We start from the raw sequence: 25,551 nt of genomic DNA, 5'->3' as shown, positions 1-25,551 counted from the left end.
CAGCTGACTGCTTATCTCTGGCTTTGGTTCATCTCTGCGCACACACGTGTTTGTGTGGCAATGCGGCGCATCTTGTTCACACTCGAATTTTGATCGCTTGCTAATTTTCTGTGCGCCGGTTTTTGCGTTCGCTTGAGTCACTCGCAATTTAACACTCTGTTAATTTGAGCTCATGTTTTTCTTAGGAGCTGCTGACCCGGCGGAGTCTTAAAGGGTATTATGCATATTTTACTTAGCTTATTTAATAGCTGCTATTTTTTAAGAATTGGATTGAACAAAAGAGGAGAGTTTTACCTCCAATTATCAGACGCACAATTCCAGCAGCTAATAATGGTTTTTTATTTTCGAATTTCGAAAATCAAAGTTTTTGTCGAAAGCGATCTGTTGAACTTTTATGATGATTTTTTTTGCATTATCTCGGCTAAATAATGCCCGTTCTTGGAATGATATACCATTTTGGACTCGTAAGGATTAGTACTATCGATTGGCATTCAAAAAATCAAAATATAAATTTCGACTATATATTGGCATTCAATCACATCAAAAAGGGGTTGGATCAAAGTGTACTAACAAAAACGATCCGTATGTAAAGGCAAACATTTTTAAGGATTTTTTGGAATATCTCGGCCAAAATAGTGTCCAAATATGGAATGATAATTTCATTAGGACTTGTAAGTATTGGCCTTCAAAAAAAACATAATATAAATTTGGAAAAAATTTGAAGAAAATGCTAGGAGATACATTACGTTCTTTTCCGGAAATGGGATCGGTTCGAAAATCAGAACTTTTTTGATAATTGTTTTTTAAAATCTCGGGTAAAGAACCTCTCATTTTGGAATGTTCTACCTTTTTGAATGTAATTGAATGTTTTCTAGTCCATGGCAGATTTGGCTGCAAAGTTCAAAATAAATAATGAATTAGTTCTTTGTAAGTTTTGAATGACAAGTAATAATAAACCATGTTTGGGGTATTTGGCTGAAAAAATTCCTCCAGTTATATACATAGAATATCTGCAAATCGATAAAATGTGCAAGGGTAAATAAAAGATATTTGCGTTTTAATAATTTATGTATAATTTCTTCTATATTTTCATATTTATAATACAACTTAGCTTTACTAGTTGGTTGTTTTGTTTGTTTTGTTTGTTTGTTTTATTTTTACAGCATTATCCTTTTTACATATATATCGAAGTGTAGAAATCATGTTCATAATTATTTAACATACAAAAAAAAGTTGGTTTTTGTTGTCTGTTGTTTTTTACGTGTATATATATATGTGTGTGTATATGTATTTATATATTTAGTATGTTACACAATACTTATATATTTGGATTTACTAGGCATGTGCTTAGATTGTTCGTATATACTTATATAACAGCTACCTGAACCGGCAATTCTAGAATTGTTGTTACCTGTTACATTGTTAAACTAGACTAGCACGTCTAGCTCTAATACTAATCCCTAGCACTATATATTTCCCTATGTAGCCCTACGCACTTACAGCCTAACTGTTGCCACCTGTTCAACACCTATATCATATCAATAATAATAATAATATAATAGTCATAATAATAATAATAATAATGATAATAATATAATAATAATTTCATTAGTAATACTTATTGTTTTCCTAGTTTGCTTACAATTCTATTCTTGATGTGTTTTTTTGCTTAAGAAACGTTTTCTTTTTTTTTTGTTTTTTTTCAATTTTAGGCATATTTAAGAGGTTGCTCGACTTATGTTCAAGTATTTATTTGTTTAAAGTTCCGGTTCCTTAGTTTCTATATATATATATATAATGTTAATCTTGTTGTTAATAACTTGATACAAAAAACTTGGTCTGGCTGTCTCGAAACATATGGAGAAGGCAACTGAAGAACTATACGATCTCCACTATTGAATTGTTTCCAAAAACTCTACGTCGTAACAAGTTCAAAGTATATTGCTTCATTTGTACAAAACGGCACCAAAAATATCGTGTCCCTACTTCTTAATTGGAGTTTTGGGTTAATCCCCCAGCCCAATCTAACTTTGTAACTAGGTTTATTTTTTAATGCGAACTGTCCCAGAGTTCCGTCCAATTTCTGTGTTTTAATCTTTGCTTTTAATTGACAAATCGTTTTGAAGGATTTCTGGTCGAGTTTTCTACCCACATTTTTGCCAACTTGAGAAAGTATCAGATCATGCTATCTTACTGGATTGTTATATAGATAAATGTCGGAAAAGTAATCGGATTTGTGCGGCGCTTTAAAGTGTAATTGGATTTTAGTTGCATTTTTTTTGTTGTTGTTTTTAAATAAGGCTTTGTTTTTTTTTTTTATTTAAATTTTTGCTAAAAACTACAATTAAAATTAATAATCAGTATTAATTAATAATTAGGTTAGAACGTAATAATAATTTTAAAAAACATTTCTCGCACACACACACGCATACACGCACACGCACACTCGCACACACACAATTATATACAGTTATATACGTAAATCTCCCGAATATTTCTAAAAATTACAATTTATTTTATTTTTGCTCTGAATATAATTGGAATATATATTTTTGTTTGTTTGTGTATATTTACTTTTTCTCTATGTTTAATAGTTTGTCGTGTTAAATAAACTCTGAACTTGGCTCTATACATAAATATATACATATATATATGTATATATATATATGCATGTATATAGTAGACATTAGCGCGATGTGCTTGAAATTTGTTTGGATTGGGTTTTGGAAAAAAAATTGTTTTGTTTATAGTTTTTCAGGCATTTGAGGCATTTGTCGTCTGGAACTGGAATGCGCAGCACATCGAGCATAGTCTTAAAATCTATATAACATATATATACATATATATATATGTATACAATATATAGTAATATGATCGTGTGTGCTTTTGTCTTTAGAAAATGTGTTTTGCAATTTCGAAAATTGATAATAAAATATAAAACAATAACCATAAAATAATTTGCTTTTCTCATTTTTTTTTTTTGGAGTTTCGACACGTTTACACTTAGACGCTAAAAATACAAACATTTCCACGCGCTTGGGAATTACAATTCAAAAGTGTTTTTTTTTTTATTAATTTCTAGGTTATGTTGCTGTTCGCTTTTTATATATGCACTTAGTTGCGGCCACGCCTCCCCCCCTCCCCCCCTCCCCCACACATTGGCAGCCGACTTTGATTTTCGCTAAGAACTACAATTAATGACTACAGGCTACAACTTTAAGTGTTTTTTTCTTCTCTTCTTTCTTTTTTTCCGATTTTTTTTTTTCGATTTTTTTTGTCGATTTTCTTTCAGTTTTCTTTTTTTTAAACAAATTTTCTGCTACGTTTTATGGTTTATTATTATGCATTTCGCATTTGTTGTTTGTCATTCATTCGTTCGTTTTTTTTTTTGTAATAGTTATTAATAAATAATTAAAATATATATGTGTGTGTGATCATATATATATTTGTATATATATTTTAGCTTTTATGAGTAGGTATTTTATGGAAGTGGGTTAACTAGAATAACGCAACGCGTTAAATAAACCGAGCATTTTACTTTTCTCCTCATTAACTCTCTGATATTTAGGCTAAACATAATTGCGAATTCCGTTTGTTGTTTAACTTTAATACAGTATTTTACATAGTCTAGTCTACAGTTCTATATATATCTATATATATATGTGTGTGTATATATATAAAATTCGCTTTAAAATGTACAATTACGATTTAGTATTTGTTGTTGTTGTAGTTCGTTAAATACGTGTATATATAGTATATAGCACTATATAGCTAATATCTTTTGTGTGTGTGCACAACAAAAACGGGGCGCGCTGGCTGTAAAAGTAGGGTTAGGTTTCGCGTTTTTATAGGTTAGGTTTCGATTTCGATTTTTATAGGTTAGGTATAGATTTGTTTTTTGATAGGTTAGGTTTTGCACTTACAAACTAACTGTACAAGGTCGGGTGGTGTGCTTTTCTTTACAAAATCTTCTCAAAGGGGAGGGGGCAGGAAAATGGGGTTTACACTGAGTAATTGTTTTGGGTTTTGGATTTACTTTTAGGACACTTTGTTGCTGCTGGAAGTGAACGAACTCTGGATCGTTTCTCTCTCTCTATATCTATATATATATATATATATATAGATATATACGTATATATAGCTTGGTCGTAGGCTGGCTTTATGATTATCATCTAACCTCACAGTCTTTTTTCAATGGAAGTAAAGCGCCGCCGCCGCCGCCGCGGCTGCTGCTGCTATTGTTGTTGTTGTTGTTGTTGCCATTGTTGTTATTGTTGTTGTTGTTGTTCGAGTTGCTGTTGCAGGAATTGCTGGAGCCGGATCCGCTGGCCGATGGCAACGAATTGTTGCTATTATCATAGTTGCCCACATTGACGCACAGCGGCGAGCTCGATCCCAGAGCAGCGCCCACCACAGCAACTGCAGCAACAGCTGCTGCTCCTGGTCCCCCTCCCCCTACTCCTCCTGCTCCAGTTCCTCCTCCTGCTTCCGGCAAGGAGGTGGAATCGTGCACATCGGCACTCTTGCTGGAATCGATGATCAGGCAGGGCGGCGAGGGCGTGCTCGCATCCTTGCCCAGTCGCGCCGGCGAGGCATTCGCGTTCTGCGAGTGCGGCGTAAAGCTGCTGTTGTTGGTCAGCGGCGAGGCGGCGACCAGCGGCAGCTCCGCCGGCGAACTGGCCGGAGCGGGCTCCTTGGGTGTCTCCTTGGACTCCGTTTTGGCGCCTATGACATAGACGCCGCCAGCGGAAACGCGCGCGATCTTCAGACGCAGCGGCGCCTCCATCTGCTGCTCCGGCTTCTCCGGCGGCGGCTTCTTTTGCTGCTGCTGGTCGAGGCTAATTGAGGTTGTCTCCGCCTTGCGTTTGTTGATGCGCAGGATTAGCTTGGGCTTCTCGCCGGGCGAGGCGCTGAGCCGGTTCTCGATCAGCGTGGTGGTCATGGTGCTTGTCAGGATATTGCCGCTGCAGCTGTTCATGCTGAACAATTGTTGCTGCTGTTGCTGGAGCAGCAGCTGCTGCTTGAGCCGCTTCTTCTCCTTCTTGTCCTTCTTGGTCTTGTCCTTTTTGTCCTTCTTGGGCTTGACCGTGTGCTGCTGCTGGATCTCATTGGAGCCGGCCGCCGCCAGGTCGCGCTTGCTGTTGCTACTATTGTCGTCGCCCTTGTCAAAGTCCTGCATCACCTTCTTGCGATAGTTCATCGAGTCGCGCTTGATCTCCTCCAGCGTCGGCGTGCTGTAGTTGCTCGTCAGCCGCTTCTTGGGCGGACAGGTGCGTCGCGTCATCTCGTAGCTGTAGCTGCTTCCGCCGCCGCTCCGCTCCAGCTCCTGCTGCGCCTCGCTGGGCAGTCCGCGTATCTTGATCTTCAGCTTGGGCGCCGTCGTCGTCGCCGCAGCTGCCGCCGCCGCCGCAGCGGCCACGGCCGCCTGGTGATGATCATCCTCGCTGCTCTCGAGCGTTTTGCTGCGTCCGCGTCGTTTGCCTGCGCTGCTGGCGGCGCCCGTCTTGCCGTTGTCCGTGGCGCTGCCCGAGCTGCAGGCGCTGCGCCGCCGGCCATCGCCGGCAGCAGGAGCTGCACCAGCTCCGGCAGCGCCGCCTCCCTCCTGCTGCTCCTCGAGGCTTGCATTGGCGGCGTCCAAAGCTCGCAGCTCCCTGTTGCTGGAGTTCTTCTTGAAGCGCTTCGCATTGCCGCCCGATCCCGATCCCGTTGTCGTCTGCTGCTGCTGCTCCTCGTCCAGCTTGTCGAGCTTCTCGAGCGGCAGGCTATCGGAGGCCGCCGGCAAGCCGCAGGAGCTGTCATCGTTCAGCGTATCCTTCTGCACCACATACAAGCTAAGCAACTCCTTCTTGCGCATGCGCCGCGAATTGCCGCTCACGCTGAGCGCCGCCGCCGAGGAGCTGCTTCCGCTGCTGGCCACAGTGCTGGCCGTGACCGTCGTCTGGACCTGCACCTGCGTCTGCACCAGGCTGCTGGCGCCGCCCACTCCGGTGGACAGCTGGCAGCTCGTTTGCGTCACGCTGCTGTAGTGCAGATCCGGATAGGCGAGCGGCCCTTTGATCTTCAGCTTGAGCTGGTTGCGCGCATCCGAGAGGGAGGCCTTCGTGTTGAGCATTGTCGTGGTATCCGAGTCTATGGACACCTCCTCCGAGGTGGCCTCCAGCGAGGCCTCCAGCGCGGCAGCAGCCGCAGCAGCAGCAGCAGCGGGCAGCAGCTCCGTGAGCAGCGTCGCCTGGTTGGCCTCGCTCGAGTGGAGCAGCAGGCTGCTCGGCGTGGCAGAGACACCTGCTCCAGCTCCTGCTCCAGCTACTCCTCCCGCTGCTGCCTTGTTGCCATTGTGATTGTTATTGTTGTTGTTGTTGTGATTGTTGGAGCTGCTGCTGCTGGTGGTGGTGCCGGTGGCCCGCAGCGCGGACTGGAACTGTCGCTCGTCCTCCTCGTCGAATTCGCTGAGTGTCTGATCCGCGGTGCCGGAGTCGAAGGCGCCCAGCAGATTGTTCTGATAGGCCTCCTGCGAGGCGCTGCTGTGCGGCGCCTCAAAGCCCAGATTGTAGGTGCGCATATCGACCGGGCCGGGCAGCACGGGCTGCAGCAGCGGCGCGGATGATGCCGTCCCGGACGACGTCGTCGACGTCGTCGTTGCCGTCGTCGTCGTCTTGTTCTGGCCGCGCAGCTTGCAGCTGGCGTAGCTGGTGCTGGGCTCGAAGCTGCGCCGGCGATCCCGCAGCGACTGCAGATTCTCGACGCCGGAGCCGTTCAGCTCGTCGTCGTCGTAGTTGTTGAACTCGTACGGCGTGCCCACCAGATTGTTGACAATGTGCGTATTGCTGCCGTAGTCCGACATCGGCGGCGCCAGCGGCAGCATCGCGTTCGCTGAGCTGCTGCCCCGCCCGCGACCGCGTCCGCGTCCACGTCCGCCGCGTGTGCCCGCTGCAGCTGAGCCGCTGGCGCTGCCTCGCGGCGCACGCTGTCGCAGCTTGCCGGCGAGCGTGTGCGTCAGTGGATCATATTTCGCCGGCGGCGCCGTGGGCGTGGCCGTGGGCAGAGGTACGGGCGGCGGCGGCGGCTGCAGCGCAGCGACAGCGGCTTGTCTAGGAGATTTGCCGGGCGACTTGCCCGGCGGCAGCTGCGGCGACTTCTTCTGCTGCTGCTGCTGCTTGGAGGAGCTGCTGCTGCTGCGTTTGGTGGGCGAGATGAGCTCCTTGCTCGGCAAGGGCAAAGCTGCGGGCGCGGGTTGAGGCATTGGCTGAGCCAGCACTGGCACGGGCACCGTCTCCAGCTGCACTGGCTCCAGTTGTTGTTGCTGCTGCTGCTGCTGCTGCATCATGGCGGGCAGCAGGGCGGCGGCATATGGCGGCGTCAGCTGGTACTGCTGATGATTGGGCGTTAGCGTCATATTGGGCGTGGCATAGGGCGTGCTCACATACGGCGTGCTCGGCTGCGAGCTATTGCCGTAAATCGATTGCGTCTCCGACGGCGTCGACTGTTGCTGCTGCTGCTGTTGGATGATGGCCGCCAGCTGTGGATAGATGCCGCCATTGTATTGGCTATTGGGCGTCCTTTGCGACTGCTGCTGCTGCTGATGGGTGGGCGTGGTCGTTGTCTGCTGCACGGGTCTGGCTGGCTGCTGCTGCGTCTGGTTGTTGTACATGGACATGGCATCGATGCCATTGACGAGCGGCGTATGGCTGCCAAAGGCGCCACTCCCACTGCCACTGCCACTCCCATTTCCGCTGCCTGCTGCAGTTGCTCCAATTCCAGTTGCTCCCGTTCCCGGTCCCCCCGTTGCGTAGCTATTGAAGTAGCTCTTGTCCAGGCTGGGCGGTTGATCGTTCGACTCGGACACGGAGCTGGGCGAGCTGCTGCGTCTCGCCGCGATCAGATCGTTCTCGTTCCAGCGCTGCATCCGTCCAAAGGGCGACTGCATTCGCGTGTTCTCATCGTAATCGCTCAGCTTGTTGTTGTTGTTGTTGTTGTTGTTCGCCTGGGAATTATTGGATGCGCTGGAAAGGCTGGAGTTGATCTGGGCGGGCGGGAGAGCGGCGCCGGCTCCTGCTCCTGCATAGCTGCTGCTGCTGAGGCTGTTCTTGACAGCTGCCGCCGCCAGATCCACAAAGTCGGGCGTGGACTGCGGCGCTCCTCCCATTGCTGCTCCTCCCATTCCTGCTCCGCCTCCTCCTCCTGCTCCCTGACTGCCCTTCTGCTGCAGCTGCGGCGATGTCTTGTTCAGATAACAGCTGAGCGCCGCCTGCGCCGACTGATAGTTAACGCTGCTGTAGCCGCCGCCCAGATTGTTCGTATTCGTTGTGGGCGTGGCATTTGGAGTATTTGTCAAGCTGTTGGCATAGCTGCCGCCGGAGTTGGCCGTGAGCGGGGAATCCTTGATGGTCAGCTGGCTGGCCACCGAGTTGGGCGCCGAGTTGCCGAAGATTAGGCTCTGCTGTAGCGCCGCCTGCTGCTGCGCCTGCTGCATCTCCTTTTGCGCGTGTATCAGATCCTCGGGATCGGCGGCATTGTGAAACGGAAAGACGGAGGGAATGGCCGGCGTCGGTGGCAGCAAGTCGTCCATCGTGTCCTTGCACTCGTCCAGCTGCGCCTTGCGCTTCGTCTTGCGCAGCTTCTCGACCAGATTGCGCGTGGCCAGCGTGCTGTCCTCCTCGAAGATCTGCCTGCTCCCGCCGCCGCTTAGGCTGGTGCCGAGCAGACTTGTGAGGCGGCCCGAGTTGGGCGGATTGAGCACATTGGCCACGCTGCTGGCCAAGCTGGACACATAGCTATTGGCGTACTTGCTGTCCTCCAGCTCCAGGATGGCGTCCACAATCGGCTGATGTGCCGCATCCAGCTCCAGGGCGCTGCACGAGGGCGTGGCTGGAACCGATGGAACCGATGGCACCGATGGAATCACCGGCAGCAGCGACTCCTGCTGCGCCTGCTGCTGCTGCGATTGCTGCTGCTCTCCAGAATTCGAGTTCGAGTCCAGCTCAATGATCTCTGGCGGCTCTGGTGGTATAACGGTAACCGCTGGCGAGGATGTGGATGCGGAATATTTGCTAGCATTCGCCAGGAGCTCATTTTTGCGCTCCTCCTCCAGTTCGCGGGCCATTTCCATTTCGTTGAGCAGATGCTGGGTGTGATGCGTATGCTCCTGCTCCTCCTCATCCTCGTCGCGCGTCCGTCTTCTTCGTCGGCGGTGCCATCGATTTGCGCGTCGCCTGTCCGATCTGCTCCGATCGCTGCCGGCCTCCTCGTCGTCGTCGCTCAGCTCATCGTTGGAGGGCGTCGGCGTGGGCGAGGCGGGCAGCGGCGCCGCCGGCGGTCGCTCATCGATGTCCGCTGAGAGTTCCGCCAATTTGCTGGCATTCGCCGAGAGCTGGGTGTGCGTCGGCGCCGTCGTTAGCTCCTCGTCAATGTCCATGGGCTGCTCGCCGGCCTCCTGCGCCGCATCCGGCAAACTACTGACCAAACGCTCCTCCTCCGCTGCCGGCTCCGGTTGAGGACTTCGCTTCGGTGTGGGAGCCCGTGTTATTGTGGGCGTGGTCGTGGGCAAAGGAACGGGCGCGGGCACGGTTGCGGTCGCGAGCGTGGCATTGTTGAGCTGCTGCTGCTTCTTGTCGAGCAGCTTGTCCAGCGCACCCGTGGCCCGTCCGCCGGTCGCCGCCTTGCGCTGCGCTATCTCATGCTCCAGATTTGGCGGCGTTTTCTTCGGTGATTCCGCGCGAGATTTACGCCGATTGCTGGGCAATTTGTCGGGCGTCGGCGTCGGCGCCGGCTTCGGCAGGCTGACTACCGCCGCCGGCGAGGGTGGTCGCGATTTGGAATTGCGCGTGGCACGTTTGGACAGCGCCGGTGACGCATCGTCTAGCGAGGATTTGCGGCGCTGCGTTGCGGGTTTAGGCGCCGGCGCCGGCGGCGGCGTCACCAGCTCGAGCGCAGGCGCGGGCTGCGCTGGCTTTTGTGGCGTTCTCTTTGGCGATTTGTTGGTGGAATTCTGACGCGTTCGGCTGGCCAGCGGAGGCGGAGGAGGAGCAGCTGGTTTGTCCAGAGATTTGCGCGGCGAACGCTTTGGCACACTGGAGCTGGAGCTGGAGGTAATGGCTGCTGCTGCTGCTGGAGCTGGAGCTGGCGCTGTCTTGCGCTTCTCCGGCTCGCTGTCGCTGTCGGAGTCGCTGCCGCTGCTGGAGTTGCTGCTGCTGGAGTTGCTGCCGCTGCCGCTGCTGCTGTTGCTTTCGCCGGAGCTGGAGCTGGACAGATTGGGCGCGGCGATGCGTCGCTTGACGGGCGTCTGCTCCTCCTTGGAGCGTCGCAGCTGCGAGCCGCGTCGCAAAGGCGTCGTCTGCTGCTGCTGTTGCTTGGATGCAGCTGCTCTGCTCGGGGGCGTCGTCGTCGTCGTCGTGGTGGTGGCTGCAGCTGCTCTGCTTGGCGGCGTCGTCGTGGTGGTGGCTGCAGCTGCTCTGCTTGGCGGCGTCGTCGTCGTCGTGGCTGCGCTCGTTCCAGCTGCTGCTCCGGCTGCGACTCCCGCTGCGGCATCCTCACTGGCAACGGTTTCCTGTGTGGCTTTGGCCAGGGCTGCGCCGCTGCTCTTTAGCTGCTCGGCGGCCTTTTTGGCTGCCTGTCGCTGGGGCACATATGAGACGGCAAAGTTGCCCAGTTTGGCCAGCTCGTTGTTTTTGGGCGTGGCGGCGGCGGCGGCGGGCGTTGGCTTCTCCTTCTCCTTCTCCTTTGCCTTTTCCCGCTCTCGCTCCTTCTCCTGCTCTTTCTCCTTTTCCTTCTCCCGCTCCTTTTCACGCTCCTTCTCCCGCTCCTTCTCCTTCTCTTTCTGCTGCTTGGGCGGTCGCCCGCGCTTGCCGCGCTCCGCTCTGGTCTCGCCCGTCGTTTTGGCAGCCGCCTTGGGCAGCTCCTTGGGCCGCGACTTTTCCGCTTCATCCTTTGCTTTGCTGCTGCCGCTGGCTGCCGCATTGGCTGGACTTGGATCGGGCTCGCGCAACCGCTCGCTGGCATCCGGCAGCAGCGCTGCTGCGAGATTCGTGGAGTTGCGCATGTTCTCGGATGCCTTTTTGGCCGCCTGCCGTTGCGGCACGACGAGCAGATCCACGGCCGGAAAGACGGGCGCGGCGCTGCTTTTGCTACTGTTCGACTTGACGTTGGCTTTGGATTTATTTGTTGCTGCAGTCGCCGTCGCCGTCGCAGTCGCCGCAGCTGGTGTTGTGCCCGGCACGAACTCCTTCATGGCCGCCTTGGTGCGTATTGTCTGCTGATTTTGCGAATCGCTCACATTGCTCTCCGCCGCCGCCTGCTCCGCCTCGGCCTCCGTGCGCCGCTGCTCCTCGGCCGCGTCGCGCTCCGGCGTCGTTGACGTGGACTCGCTGTCCGAGTCGGAGTAGATGTGCTGTCCCATCTTGCGCATGGCCGACGTCGCCGTCGTCGCAGCCGTCGCAGCTGTCGCAGCATTGCCTGCCGTGGCGCTTGTGTTCCGGCTGTTTGTTGTTGTTGTGTTCCGATGTGCCGCCTGTCGCTCGGCGAGCTTTACAGGCAGCAGCTCCTCACTTTCATCGCTGGACATGCTGCCCGCGTCCTGCTGCCGCATCTCCTTGTCCATCTGAGCAAGGCCACGCGTCGCTGTCGGCGCTGCACTGGCTCCACCATTGGCTCCACTGGCCGCTTGTTTTCTGCGCGCTGCACTTGCTCCCGCGCCGGCTCCCGTTGCCGCTCCTCCGCTGTGCTTTGACTTAGTTGCTTGGCTTTTGGCAGGTACTGTTGCTGTTGACTTGTGGACACGCTTGACACGCTCCCGCTCCCGTTCTCGCTCCCTTTCCCTTTCCCTGGCCCTGGCCCGTGCTCTCGCACGGTCGTCGTCATCGTCGCTGGAGGAACTGCTGCAGCTGGTCCGCGCATCCGCAGACGCTGCAGACGCACACGCAGCAGCCGCCTCACTTTGACGCCGCTGTCGCTGCCTCTGCCGCTGCTCGACGCTGCGCGCATAGGATTGCTTTCTGACTGCAGTTCCCGCTCCCGTTGCAGCTGGCTGAGATTTGTTGCGGTAGCCGCGGCTATCGCTGCCGGAATCACTGCCACTGCCGCTGCCGCTGGCGCTGCCGGAATCGGAGGAGCTGCTGCTGCTGGCGCTGGCGCTGCTGCTGGCGCTGCTGCCGCGCGGCGAGCTGGAATCAGCCGATGATGAGCTGCCGCTAGACGTTGGGGCGGACGCAGCCGTTGTGGATTTATGTGATTTATGCTGTTGGCTCGACGTCGCCGTCGTTGCCGGGCCGCTCTTCGAGGCACGCCTCCCCGCACACGGCATCGCCGTGGACGCCGTTGTTGTTGGCGCCCTTGGCGAGCCACGTGGCTTGGTGTTGTTGGGGGCCTTTTGGCCCATTGTTGTTGCTGTCGCTGTTGTTGTTGTTGTTGTATTTGTTGTTATTGCACCATTGTTGAGCTTCTTTTTGGGCGAAGACTTGAGCGCGGCAGCCTGCTTGCGCTTGTTGGGCGACTGCGAGGCGCGTCCACGTGCCTGCTTCTTGCCCATCAGCTGCTCCAGTATATAATCCAAGCTCTTATACTGCGCCGGCACAGTTAGCTGATCCGTTGAGCTGTAGAAGCTATCGTACAGCGTTGGCCCATCGTTCGCATAGATAATGGCATCCGTGTCCAGGGCGGGTCGCTGTGGCTGCTGCTGCTGCTGCTCCGTTGGGCCCAGCTGATGCTGCTGGTGCTGCTGCTGCTGCACTGCCTCATCGAGCACGCCGAGCTGCTTGTAGAAGACCTGTTCGCGCAGCTTGAACAGCGAGCGGGAGAGCTTCTCGCGCCTGCTGACCATGTAGCAGAGATTGCGTACACGCTCCAGATCCTGGCGCAAATGCACGACCAGCTTGTGATTCTCCAGATCCTGTTGCTCCTGCTTGCGGGCCAGCATTTCCACATCCTCGGACTTGGGCGGTATCAGTTCGCGATTGTGTCGCGACTTGCGCTTCAGTTTCCAATAATTGTAAATGGCCTCAATTGCATCCTCATCCACATCGAACAAATGGCAGCTAATGTCATTGATATTCACGTGCTTATCAAACTCCGCCTCAACCTCCTGCGGCAATTGAAACAAACCAAAATTGTTTAAGTATCAAGAAACGCAGCATTCAATTCCAAATAGATCCCTGCATCGTTTCATTTGCTGTGCATCAAACTCAGCTACTCAATCGAACCGACAGACTCGAGCTTTCGAACATCGAACTCCGACATGTTCGAAGCAACTTTTCACCAATCCCCAATTGCATTCATAACAGACGAAGTTCGAGCTGACCGAGTCAGCAAAATATTCTTTGTGTGACAAGACGTTTTTAAAACAAGGCTCCAACCAGGTTTGAAGCGAACTGGATCGGACTCCGAATTAAAAACTTACTACTGAGTTAGCGAAATATTCGGCCTAATGGTTAGTTTGTTGTGCGACAAGATGTGTATGCATCCAGGTTTGATCCGGAATTATAAGTTAACTTTTGAGTAATTGATATATTCGGGCTAACACGACAAGACGTGTATCCAAAAAAGGTCTCCAACCAGGTTTGAAGCGAACTGGCTCCAACTCTGAATCCTAGTTTAACTTTTGAGGGAATCGCAGCCCCAAAGCATAAATAACTTGAGCCATAATAATTAGATTTATGTAAGCATTTTTGGTAGATGCCAGTTTTGGGTAGAATTTAACTTCACTATGAAAATATGTATTGCAATATTTTCGCGCATTATATGCATTATTTTCACTAGAACGGACACTTTTAAATTGAAAATATAAGAGTTTAACTCTTATTTTGAAACTATACGAGACACCAAGGCTCAGCCTGGCTTTGAGGATGTGAAAACCTTGTTCACGAATCGAATTTCTAGCCAGGTAGTCGGATTGTTCAAGCCTCTAGCTAAACAAAATCTAGCCTTGATTCGCTCGTTCGAAATAGTGGTTCGATTTTCGATTGACACGATGCACGGCTCTAATTAAAAACACCATCAAAATTTACCTGCAAACGTAGAGCGCGCGCCTGATTGCGCTCCTCGGAGGTCATATCGTTTTTGCGATGCTTTTGGCGCCTGCGATGATCTTCGCCCTTGCCGCCCGTTGTTGTGTGGCCCGCGTCATCGCCCGCAGCTGTCGCACTGCTCGAGAACTTGTTGTTATGCTTTTGCATGCAGCTGGAAGCGGCTGTGTGATGACTGGATGACGCGCCCTCCTTCTTGCCCTTGCTCATGCTGTGCTTTTGGCAATAGGAGCGCAGCTTGACACCGTCCTCGGCGTTGCCCTCCTCGATAATGGCACGCATCTCGAGGCCATGCTGAAACGCACAGGTCACATGATAGGCCGTCTTGCAGGTCTTCACCGAGCACTGTATGCAGCTGCCCACGCGCTCGCGGCACAGCACACAGATCAGTGCCCAGCGACTTTGCGGAATGCTTGAGATTTTTGTTATTGGCTCCATGCGATCGACACATCCAATGCTCACTTCCGGTATCCACAGGGCACACGAGACATGCGCCCAATGCTTGCCCGATTTATTGGACTTCATGGCGCCGCCCTTATTCGGACAGAGCACACACTCCGGCTTGATGCCCATGGAGCAGGTGCGACATAGCCATTGGCCTGCAAGACAATTTGTTTATTGAGTAATAGAATTTCATGGATGTTTCCGGAGCTGGATTACCTGATGGAATCGCTGTAATGCCGTAACAAGCCTGATGCACGCAGATGTTGCAATTATCACAGAATACCATTTCGTTGGCCTCCTCGGAGTCGGGCGAGCGACAAACGTCACATATAACGTTCTCATCAAACTCAATGCCCAGACCCTCCTCCTGCTTAAGTATGACCTGAATTTGCTCCCAACAGCGCACCTAGAAAATGTTTTAAATTAGTTTTGCCGGTTGCTTTTGACCTATTATCTAGCTTTAGCTAACCTCCAGCTCCTCGATGACGCGCTCGAACTGCGTTTCGTTAATGGGAAACGCGCCGCACAGGGCACGATCGCCATTGTATAGACGCAGCCAGGCCTCATCTATGGGATCAATGTCATAGGCACATGTGTTCTCCGCCAGTGCAACTACATTCGTCAGACAATGCAAGTCCGGCGAATAATGTTCGTCTTTGGTGATGCGCAGGAAACGATTTTTTGGACTGCAAAAGACCAAATTATATCAAATATTCAACAATATAAATTAATATATATGGCCTAACTATTATTTAATAATTATATTTTAGTAATTATATATTATATAATATTATATATATATTATAATTTGTCCTGACTTTTGATCTATCAACAGCACAAACTGTGCGAACTTCGAAGCTGAAGCATTTACTAAAGCTTTCTTTTGGTTCAAAAGTGAGAAAACTCAAGATTCAAGATTTTTTATATAAAAGTTAAGATTGTATAAAAAACATCAAGAATGCAAACATATAATTGTGCTTTGCGAACGTGACATCAGAAGCCTGCGTGGCTTAGTTGTCTGGGACTAACGAGCGGTAGGTTGCCGGGTCAAATTCAGCAACAATTTTTGAAGTTAATACATGTTTCTAATTTGCTATTATTCACAAAGACGCTTCAATAAATATATAAAAAAATAAATGGAGCGCAGAGAAGAGCAAATCAAAATAAATTGATCTTTGACGCATATAAAAATTGTAGTAATAGAAGGAAGAGTTTGAATAAAATTGTGAATATGCTCTATCATTTCTTATCAGGATATATTCCTGTATTTTGTATGCTATTCTTATTTGTTCGAGTTTAGAAGAATGCCTGGGATAGGAGATTACATCTAAGTTAAGAGTTTGTCTTCTTCACCAGGAGTGTTGCTCCGCGTCATCATATGACTACATTACTTCGAGATATCTATTTGGCGAACATCTACCTTAGCCGGAGCACAATAATGTGGAGCAGGACTTGAATGCTGACAAGCTTTTACTAGACATTATAGTTGTCGTTTTCTTTTCAGTTAAATTCTTCCATTTCACGCTCTACTCACAGTTTAAAGTCATGCGCTGGCGACACAACCGGCTCGGACAGCACATAGACACACGGCTCGGGCAGCGAATCGGGATTGACGGGCACCTGTACGCCCTTCTCCCATTCCTGTTTCCATTGATCGGTTACAATCAGATACTCGTAGTTGGCCAACGGCTCTGAGTCTGGCAATTTCATTGCGCTAATGAGATCCTTGCTGCAAATTTAAGAAAATCTAATGAGTTTCCTAGATCAGGCTCAAGTTGTGGTTTATACGCACCGATACAGTTCAGCTGGCGCTTCGGTGGAGCTGCGATTGTAGATGCTCGACATTTTGATATCGGCCACGGAGCGCGCTTGCCAGGTGCTGCTGCTGCTGCTGTTGTTGTTGTTATTGTTGCTGTTGTTGTTGCTATTGTTGCTGTTGTTGCTTTGCGCTTTACATTTGCTGGCCGACTTGGCCTTGCCCGGCAGCTTTGACGTGGACTTGGCCTGGCCGTGTTCCGCTTGTTCCAGCGCTGCAACTGTTGCTGCTGCTGTTGCAGCTGCAACTGTTGCTGTTGCAGTTGTTGACGCTGCTGCTGCTGCTGTTGCAGTTGTTGACGCTGCTGCTGCGGCTGCTGCTGCGGCTGCTGTTGCCGGCGCACCATTGGGCGGTCGTCCTTTGCGTCGCTTTGTGGGCGGCGGCTGCGGCTCAACATCTTGTCGCAGCTGCTGTTGCGGCGGTTGCTGCTGCTGCAGCTGCTGCTGATTACCGCGTTTACCTCTTTGTGACATTTTTCATTGGTGTTGCGTTTTGTGTGTTCTTTAACTTTGTGTGTATGTATATGTTGTTGTTGTTGTTGTTGTTGTTGTTGATGGGTTTGCCTACTGGAACCTGCTGCTGAGAGGTTCACCTAGACCGCACGCGTTTGCTGCTCGACTGTGCCAAGTGCGACCTGTAGATGGTGGGTTAAGGTGAGGTGAGGGGAGGGGTAGGTTTATTAGCAAAATGTTTCAAATTGTTGCATCAATTTCTTACTACATGCTTAAGGCCACAATTGGCGACACCACAACCACACCGCCGGCTGTTGTTGTTGCTGCTGCTTCTGCTGCTGCTTGTTGTTGTTATAAATTGTATTGTTATTATTGTTGCTGCTGTTGCTGTTGTTGTTGTTGGTATTTTTGTTGTTGTTGTTGTGCTGCTGCTGCTGCCGCCCGTTTAACATGGACGCCGCTGCCGCTGCACCAGCACTAATCCCGAGTAGCGCCGCCACTTTGCAGTCTGTGCCGTGCACTGCTCAGAGCAATAATGCGCGCTGCCGCTGCCCCTCCCCGCGTTTGTTTTCGCTGTGTGTTTCGTCTGTTTCTGCGTTCTTCTTCACTTGCGTATTTTTGTTTTTGCACGCACCTTGTGTGTGTTTTTCTTAAAGTTTTCTGCTCACTGCGCGTCTAAATAGATAGCAGTTCATAAAATTTACATTTTCAACTACCAATTTTCGTTTTGCAAACTTTTTTGTTGTACATTTTCTATGCGCTTTTCGTCACAAAAAATACACAAAAAAGAGAAAAAGGAAAAAAAAAAACTGAAACTGAAACTGCCAGTGCAAAGGAAAAGAGCAAAACGCGTTTGCTAAACAAAAGCTGAACGCTTTGCAACGCAAACATTAAATGCCATCCCAAAATCAATCTATCTCGCACGCTCGTTTTAAGGGCGCGCGCATTTGCGGCACTGGTGCGAGCGAGATAGTGTTGGCGTGCGTGCTGCAGCCGTCAGCTTTTGTGCAAACGTCTCTTCCGCTCCTCAGCGCACTGCTCCCCCTCTCTTTCATACACACATTCGATTCGACGTTTTTGCACCTATTTTTTTTTTCTTACTTTTTATTGTAGTAATATTATTTGTTTTTGGAAATTGCACATTTTTTGAATGTATTTGAAATGATGCCCGTGCCCGCTAGTTGGCATTGTCGCCACATTTGTTGCTTTGTTTGCCTGTTTTGGTTGTCGCGTTCGAGCGAATTTTGATTGGGATATATTACTCTCTGGGCTTTGCTTTTGCCGCCGCAGACACACACGCGAGCACTTGCTAGTGGTTAAAATGGACGTAGCAAATTAATTGCACGTTACGTTTATTATGCACTCGCGTTTCGCGCAATTGGCATAATGTTTGCGACAAATATGCAATTTTTTTACGGATTATTTACAAGATTTTCTTCTCGGTTTCCTTTTCTACGTCTGCCATTTTGCTTTTCGGCTTATCGATTATTAGAGCTGTACCGGAATCGATTATCGATAGCGTCACTAGTTTATGCTAGTTCCTAATTTCAAATTATCGAAACCAGTTTCAGCCTTTGGCTCCGGGAACCGATATTGCTAGCAATCACTACTCACTCATATTTAATTAATAATTTTTCGTTATAGAAAAGCCAGTCTATGCTTAAAAAATCAACAAATTTTCATATTTGTGTGTGCGTTATATATTGTTGTCAGTTAAGCCGCCTGTTGGCGGCTCATGAGAATAAACCTGGAGCTCCGATGTCCGCGCCGATGTCACTTACAATTGGTTATCGAATGAGAGTCAACCACCAACAAAAAGCAGCAAAGGAAGAGAATACAGAAGCGCAAAAAAAAACAGTTTGCACAAAAGTTTTTTACATTATTAAATAATGTAGGGAGAAAAATTAGTAATTGCGACTTATAGATTTAACAAACGATAAGCTTATAGAAAAGCCCGTCCGCACACACGCAGCCTGGCATTAAGAACAGCGCCAAATGCAAATGCATTTCTTTGTCTGCAGTTTGCTAGAATAATCTGTTTTCCGAGTGATTTTTTGAAACGAGTGCACGACGCAGTGCCAACTAAATAAATTCCGAGAAAATGTCAACAACTCCAAATTCGAATAGTAGTGCAAGTAGTAGCAACAACAACAACAACAACAATAGCAACAGTAATAAGCAAAAGCAACAACAGCAACAACAACAACAGCACGACACATACAGCGACAGCAGCAGCATCGAGGAGAATCTTGAGGCTGCCGAGGAGCGCAGACGCCGCATTCTGAAGAATCGCAGTCGCAGCAGCACCTACATGCAACGGCAGCAGCAGCACCAGCACAGCGCCATGAGCGTCAGCAGCGGTGCCATCTCCAAGCATGACAAATCCATGACGCCCACCACAAGCAGCGCTGCCGCTGCCGCCGCCGCTGCTGCAGCGGCTGCTGCTGCTGCTGCGGCGCGTCTGGGCCCACCCGAGCGCATCTGCATGCTGGTTGACGGTGTGCGTTTCACCGTCGAGCAAACGCTGCTCACAGCCCATCCAAATACCATGCTGGGCACCATGTTCGGCACAGGGTTTCAGTGTGTGCATCCGAACGAGCGCGGCGAATACGAACTGGCCGATGGCATCTCCCATTTAGTATTCCGCTCCATACTCGAATACTACAAGAGCGGCGTTATTCGCTGCCCGCCCACTGTATCCGTGCCGGAGCTGAAGGAGGCCTGCGACTATCTGCTTATACCCTTCGACGCGACCACTGTGCGCTGCCAGAATCTAAGTGAGTATTACTGATTGCGGGAGCGTCTCTTAGTAGAGCCCTGCCTTGGTCTTTCGGTATTCGTATTCGTATTCGTATTCGGCTCGAGCTGTTCGATATTCGGTTCAATCGAACTCGAACACAAACCTTTAGCTCGAACATGTTGTTCTCAGTTCGATTGAGTGTCCGAGTTTGATGTAAATGAACTAACCGATGCAGGGCTCTATCTCTTAGTCAAGTGCCGTCTACTTTGCTCTCCCTCTCGTTTGTCTTTACCCCCTCCGCCATGCTGACACACACACACGCCTCTGTTTCTCACAAAGGAGGCCTGCTTCATGAGCTGAGCAATGAGGGTGCCCGCCAACAGTTCGAGGTCTTTCTGGAGGATCTTATATTGCCGCTAATGGTTGCCTCAGCGCAGCGCGGCGATCGCGAATGCCATGTCGTTGTGCTGCTCGACGACGACATGGTCGACTGGGATGAAGAGTTCCCCCCGCAAATGGGCGAGGAGTATTGCCAGAGTAGGTCATGATTACAATTCTAATGTACATCTACTTAATCCCATATTTGCTGCAGCCGTGCATAGCACTGCTATGCATCGTTTCTTCAAGTACATTGAGAATCGTGATGTGGCCAAGCAGGTGATGAAGGACCGCGGACTGAAGAAGATACGCTGCGGCATTGAGGGCTATCCCACGCACAAGGAGAAGATACGCCGACGACCCGGCGGCCGTGCTGAGGTCATTTACAGCTATGTCCAGCGTCCGTTCATACACATGTCCTGGGAGAAGGAGGAGGCCAAGAGTCGTCATGTCGATTTCCAGTGTGTCAAGTCCAAGTCTGTTACGAATCTCGCCGAAGCGAATGCGGATCCGCCGCTCGAATTAGATGCAAGTGCGTATACTCTAAACTATTTCTGTGCCAGATTTTTCCAACTGTTCGTTTCAGGTGGCAATCCCATACCGCCGCCCACCGTAGCCGTGGTCAATGCTCAAGCACACAATGCTGATCTGGGCGCACCGGCAATGGGCATTGTTAACATTGGCGTTCCCGTTGACGTGGCCGCTGTTGTTGCGGTCGATGAAGCCGCCGGCGGCGTAGTTATGTTAAACGAACTGGAGCTTGCGGCCGCAGCGATCGCTGCACCGGGCACTGTTGATGAACATGTGTAGAGATCGCCCCAAGGGCTGGATATACACTGCCATCTTCTTAGCTGCACGCATCCAGAACAACGCTTTGTACGTTTTAAATCCTAAATTTTGTATACACTATCAAAATATAACAAAAACCTAAATATACCCTGCCAAGGAAATAACTCCGACTTGATCAAAAAGACTACAGATTTTTTGGGTTAGGAATATGAATCGCAAAATAATAATAGTAAATGTAGGGTATCTGCGATTCGAGCACACTTAACTTACCAGTATAAAGTTGTACGGGAATTCACGCTTGCTCCAATTTTAAACAAATGAAAACAAATTTTATTCAATTAAAAAACATATTGCCATGGCTTTGCGATTTGGAACTGTCCCCGATTTTAAGCACCATCAAAGGATTCGCGCTCGCCTTGCGCCAGCGTGGACGTCTCCCAGTTGAGGGAACGCTCAATGGCCATTTTCCATTTCTGATAGCGCAAATTACGCTCCGTGGAATTTATTTTCGGCTTGACGGCCTCGCGCTCCTCCGACTTGGACAGCGGACCCTCCATGTTGTACTGCGGCGCCACCGTCTTGTAGGCGGCCATAGCAGCGCCCTGGAACAGAGGGAAAAGAGAATTACAAAGTAGGTAAAGATGATGGGATTATAGCCCTGCATCGGTTAGGATACTTCCGTGTTAGAATAAACTATTCACGACATTCATGAGAAACAAAGTTCGAGCTATTGGAGTAAGCAACATGTTCGAGCTATTCGAGCAAGCAACATGTTCGAGCTATTGGAGTAGGCAACATGTTCGAGGCAACACGTTCGCTCGAACACGATTGAAATAACGAGTTTGGTTGAACAACTCGAACAGCTCGACACTTGACTCGATCCACCAAAATAATTGTTTCGAGTATCGGAAATGGCTTTCGTTCGATCCGATGCAGTTCGCTACGGTTAACCTACCAGCGCTGTGGTCTCTGCGATCTTGGCGCGCAGCACATGAATGCCGACGAGATCGGACTGCAGCTGCAGGAACAGATTGTTAACGGTCATGCCGCCATCGACCATCAGCTTGGCCAGTGGAATTTTGCAGTCCTTGTGCATGGAGTCGAGTATGTCGCGCACCTGGAAGCAAACCGCCTCCAGGGTTGCGCGGACAATATGCTCACTGGTCGTCTCCTCGCTGAGGCCACAGAGCACGCCGCGTGCATCCTGATTCCAGTAGGGCGCATATAACCCATTAAAGGCTGGCACAAAGTACACGTCCAACGAGTTATCCACCATGCTGGCCATGGACTCAATCTGGCCCGTATTCTGAATGAGTCCAATGTTATCGCGCAGCCAATTGAAGGCGGCACCAGCTATGGAGACGCTGCCCTCCAGCGCATAATAGGGCGTCGCCTTGCGTCCCAGCTGATAGCCCACGGTGGTCAGCAGGCCGTGCTGCGAGTGCACTATGGAGGGGCCCGTATTGTACAGCAAAAAGCAGCCGGTGCCGTAGGTGGCCTTGGCCTGGCCCTTGGTCAAGCACTGTTGACCCACCAGCGCCGCCTGCTGATCACCCAGATCCGCCGTTATGCTGATGCCCCGCAGCACGCCGGCCGCAATGGTGCCAAAGTGTTCGGCGCTCGAGCAGATCTCCGGCAGAATGCTATTGGGCAGGCCAAAGAACTTCAATAGATTGGCATCCCATTGCAGGGTCTCGATGTTCATAAGCATTGTGCGCGACGCATTTGTCACATCCGTCTTGTGCACCCCGCCATTCGGTCCGCCCGTCAAATTGTACATCAGCCAGGTGTCAATGGTGCCAAACATGGCGTCGCCCGCGTCCATGGCCCTGCGCACCGTGGCCACATTGTCGCGCAGCCAGCGCAATTTTACGCCGGAGAAGTACGGCGATAGCGGCAAGCCGCACAGTGGCCGCAAATAGTTAATGTTCCGCGCATTGTTTGGTATCGTTTCCAGCAATTCCTCCACAGTGCTTGTGGTACGATTGTCCAGCCAAATGATGGCATTGGCCAGCGCCTCGCCCGTGTTGCGATCCCAGACCAAAGTCGACTCACGCTGATTGGTAATGCCAATAGCCAAAATGTCCTGTGAAATTAGAAAAAAAAATAAAAAAAAAAATGTTTAATTATTACGAATTATAACGAAACTTTTAACTTGGATGAGACATTTTCGACCTTTTAAATTTTTGATAAAATGTCCTGAGAATTAGGGAAAGTAAATTTTTTAAAATTGTTCAATTTATTTTCGACCTTTCAAATTTTAACTGGTTATTGTTGTTGCATATTTTATTTATATTTTCATTATTTATTTAAAGTTTTAAGAACTGTTCCCTTGACCTTGCGATAACTTTTTCTATGAAGCTTGAGTTTGAATAAAAGCTTTTTGGCGCGCTGCTGAAAGCTCGCGTTATTTTTCCCGCATAAGCAAAGTGTGGCAACACTGGTCGGGCAGCACAGAAACAGTAAACAACAAAAATATATGTAAAGAAAAACCTGCTGATAACAAAACAAAAGAAAATATATAGAGAGAGGCAAGCAAAACGACGTAACAATTATTTTTACTGTAGCCGGATATTTAATTAACGTTGTGTGCCGTTCGCCTCAATGTCAAACACAGTTAAAATTCTCAGTCGAACAGTCGCCCAAATCATATTCAGCCGTAACAAACAGCAGCTGCGCATTATGTCAGGTGTGCCAGGTGCCGGCGCCGGGTCCGATGTCGCCGCCGCCGCCGTCGTGGCCGTTGGCCAGATGAGGGCGACCAATGACAAGGCGTGCAATTTACGGCAAGTGGAGGAGCTGGTGGCACGTGCCGCTGCCAAAAAGGCCAAGATGCTTTTTCTGCCCGAGTGCTGTGATTTTGTGGGCGAGAATCGCGGCGAGACGCTGCAGCTGGCGGAGCCGCTGACAGGTGAGCTGATGCGCAAATACCAGGCACTGGCCAAATGCCATCAGATGTGGCTCTCGCTGGGCGGCGTTCACGAGCTGAAGACGGGTGGCTCTGTCGAGGAGAAGGGGCGAATATACAATGCCCATGTGCTGGTCAATGATCGTGGCGAATTGGCGGCCGTCTATCGCAAGCTGCATCTGTTCGATGCGACCACCAAGGAGATACGTTTGCGTGAATCGGATACGGTGGCGCCGGGTGAACGTCTGGAGAAGCCCGTCGCAACGCCCGCCGGCCAGGTGGGCCTGCAGATATGCTATGATCTGCGCTTCGCGGAGCCGGCGCTGCTGCTGCGCAAACAGGGCGCCCAACTGTTGACCTATCCGGCGGCCTTCACCTATGCCACGGGCAAGGCGCACTGGGAGATTCTGCTGCGGGCGCGTGCCATCGAAACGCAGTGCTTTGTGGTGGCCGCCGCCCAGCAGGGCTGGCACAACAAGAAGCGTCAAAGCTGGGGCCACAGCATGATCATCGGTCCCTGGGGCACCGTGCTGGCCGACTGCGGCGGCGAGCAGGAGCTGGCCGTGGGCATAGCCGAGCTGGATCTGGCACAGCTGGAGAAGCTCTATCAGAGCATGCCCTGCTTCGAGCATCGACGCAACGACATCTACAGCTTGACGGGCTTCAAGTTGAGCGCGCCCGACTACAAGCTGTGTGAGCCCAGCACACAGGCTGGACAGGATCGATCCTTTGCGGCCAACATCGTGGACAAGCGCACCATATTCTTCGAGTCCGAGCACTGTTATGCCTTCACCAATCTGCGCTGCGTCGTCGAGGGCCACGTCCTCGTCTCCACGAAGCGCGTGACGCCGCGCCTCAATGGACTCAACTGCGCCGAGATCACGGATCTGTTTGCCACCGTGTGCATGGTGCAGCGCATGCTGGAGCACATCTATGGCACCACCTCCGCCACGGTCACCGTACAGGATGGCGCCAATGCCGGCCAGACGGTCCCTCACGTCCACTTCCATGTCATGCCGCGGCGCAACGGCGACTTTGGCCACAACGATCAGATCTACGTGAAGCTGGACGATCGCGCCGAGAATCTGCCGCCGCGCTCGCTCCAGGAACGCATCGATGAGGCGCAAAAGTACCGCGACTATCTGCACACCACCGCCAGCTAACCAGATGCAGCCCATATCCCCAAAACCAATCTGTGTCCTTGTGCTTGTCATTAAAGTTCGGTTTTTAAAACTAGCTAGACTTTTGCTCCATAGCTCTAGATGCGGATCCAGAATGTATCTAGCTCTTAAATATAGCTCTGTATATATATACATTTCCACACAACCAATATACCCTTGCCTCCCCTTTTGAATGGGTATGAAGCTCACCTCGATTTTTCCGCCCAGAGCGACGAGCTTTTGGCAGGCGCCATCGATGCACTCGTTGACAGTGTTGGTAATGACGCGCGGATCCTGCTCGCACCAGCCCTCCTTGACGAAAATCGACGGCACCTCGATCTGATGATAGCAAACGATGTCATCGGTGCCCGCGCGGAAGATCATAAAGCGCGCCGAGGTGGTGCCCTCGTCAATGGCGCCAATAAATGGGCCCGCCATGTTGCCCTCGCCTGCTGCACTGTCGCCGGTATCCATTTCCAGAGCTTGTTTGTGGGGGGGGGTTACGTATGCACCGGACACTAACACTCAAGTAAACACGCAAAATTAATGTAAATTCCGCTCCGCTTTGCCACTAAAACTGCTGTTCGATAGTCGGCGACATATTTGTCGTACGCGATTACGATAAGAGATAAGGTCCAGCCCCTTTGTTGGGAAAGCTTTTAAGGTGTACTCTGTCCCCGATACCTATTAAAACCCGTTTTGTAAAACGTAAATATTTATTGCGAATGAGCGTGTAGAAGCGAAACGAGAATAACGGCGTTCATGCGGCAACGATTACGTGATTAATGCCGGCAACAAAAAGTGGCTAGTATTTTGTATGAGTAATTTTATAATATTAATTTTATTTAAAAG

The 25,551-nt window shown here is 50.4% G+C and overlaps 4 protein-coding genes and 1 long non-coding RNA gene across 6 annotated transcripts; 2 read left to right on the top strand and 3 right to left on the bottom strand.

Moving 5' to 3' along the window:
• Nucleotides 1-1,268: 1,268 nt before the first annotated feature.
• Nucleotides 1,269-16,745, bottom strand: rno (rhinoceros). Its single transcript, XM_064688172.1, has 6 exons — nucleotides 16,249-16,745; nucleotides 15,991-16,185; nucleotides 14,926-15,142; nucleotides 14,673-14,862; nucleotides 13,995-14,611; nucleotides 1,269-13,072 (listed from the first exon to the last, which is right to left on the bottom strand). Exons 1-6 carry the CDS (start codon nucleotides 16,743-16,745, stop codon nucleotides 4,169-4,171), a joined length of 10,620 nt encoding a protein of 3,539 aa, XP_064544242.1. The 3' UTR covers nucleotides 1,269-4,168.
• A 9-nt stretch (nucleotides 16,746-16,754) lies between these two features.
• LOC135430532 (uncharacterized) lies at nucleotides 16,755-18,312 on the bottom strand. 2 transcript variants are annotated; one of them, XR_010436639.1, is made up of 3 exons: nucleotides 17,826-18,312; nucleotides 16,990-17,399; nucleotides 16,755-16,906 (listed from the first exon to the last, which is right to left on the bottom strand). It is a non-coding gene; the product is annotated as an uncharacterized LOC135430532 (long non-coding RNA). The 2 variants fall into 2 exon arrangements; XR_010436640.1 differs by having other exon boundaries at nucleotides 16,990-17,484; nucleotides 17,826-18,205.
• A 101-nt stretch (nucleotides 18,313-18,413) lies between these two features.
• mri (mrityu) lies at nucleotides 18,414-20,801 on the top strand. The gene is made up of 4 exons (XM_064685217.1): nucleotides 18,414-19,501; nucleotides 19,804-20,001; nucleotides 20,057-20,374; nucleotides 20,429-20,801. The coding sequence occupies exons 1-4, from the start codon at nucleotides 18,826-18,828 to the stop codon at nucleotides 20,650-20,652; spliced, it is 1,416 nt and encodes a 471-aa protein (XP_064541287.1). The 5' UTR covers nucleotides 18,414-18,825; the 3' UTR covers nucleotides 20,653-20,801.
• A 137-nt stretch (nucleotides 20,802-20,938) lies between these two features.
• Gk1 (Glycerol kinase 1) lies at nucleotides 20,939-25,504 on the bottom strand. Its single transcript, XM_064685171.1, has 3 exons — nucleotides 24,910-25,504; nucleotides 21,587-22,717; nucleotides 20,939-21,233 (listed from the first exon to the last, which is right to left on the bottom strand). Exons 1-3 carry the CDS (start codon nucleotides 25,171-25,173, stop codon nucleotides 21,018-21,020), a joined length of 1,611 nt encoding a protein of 536 aa, XP_064541241.1. The 5' UTR covers nucleotides 25,174-25,504; the 3' UTR covers nucleotides 20,939-21,017.
• Nucleotides 23,154-24,775, top strand: NitFhit (NFT-1 protein). The gene has a single exon (XM_064685204.1). It carries the CDS (start codon nucleotides 23,236-23,238, stop codon nucleotides 24,700-24,702), a length of 1,467 nt encoding a protein of 488 aa, XP_064541274.1. The 5' UTR covers nucleotides 23,154-23,235; the 3' UTR covers nucleotides 24,703-24,775.
• Nucleotides 25,505-25,551: the final 47 nt, after the last annotated feature.

Source organism: Drosophila montana, unplaced genomic scaffold, assembly GCF_035044405.1.
Source record: "Drosophila montana isolate Dmon_TW-CO22-7 unplaced genomic scaffold, ASM3504440v1 contig_1455_1, whole genome shotgun sequence".
NCBI classification, from domain to species: domain Eukaryota; kingdom Metazoa; phylum Arthropoda; class Insecta; order Diptera; family Drosophilidae; genus Drosophila; species Drosophila montana.
The sequence above is the reverse complement of the archived record's forward strand: the minus strand, read 5'-3'. Positions and strand labels throughout refer to the sequence as shown.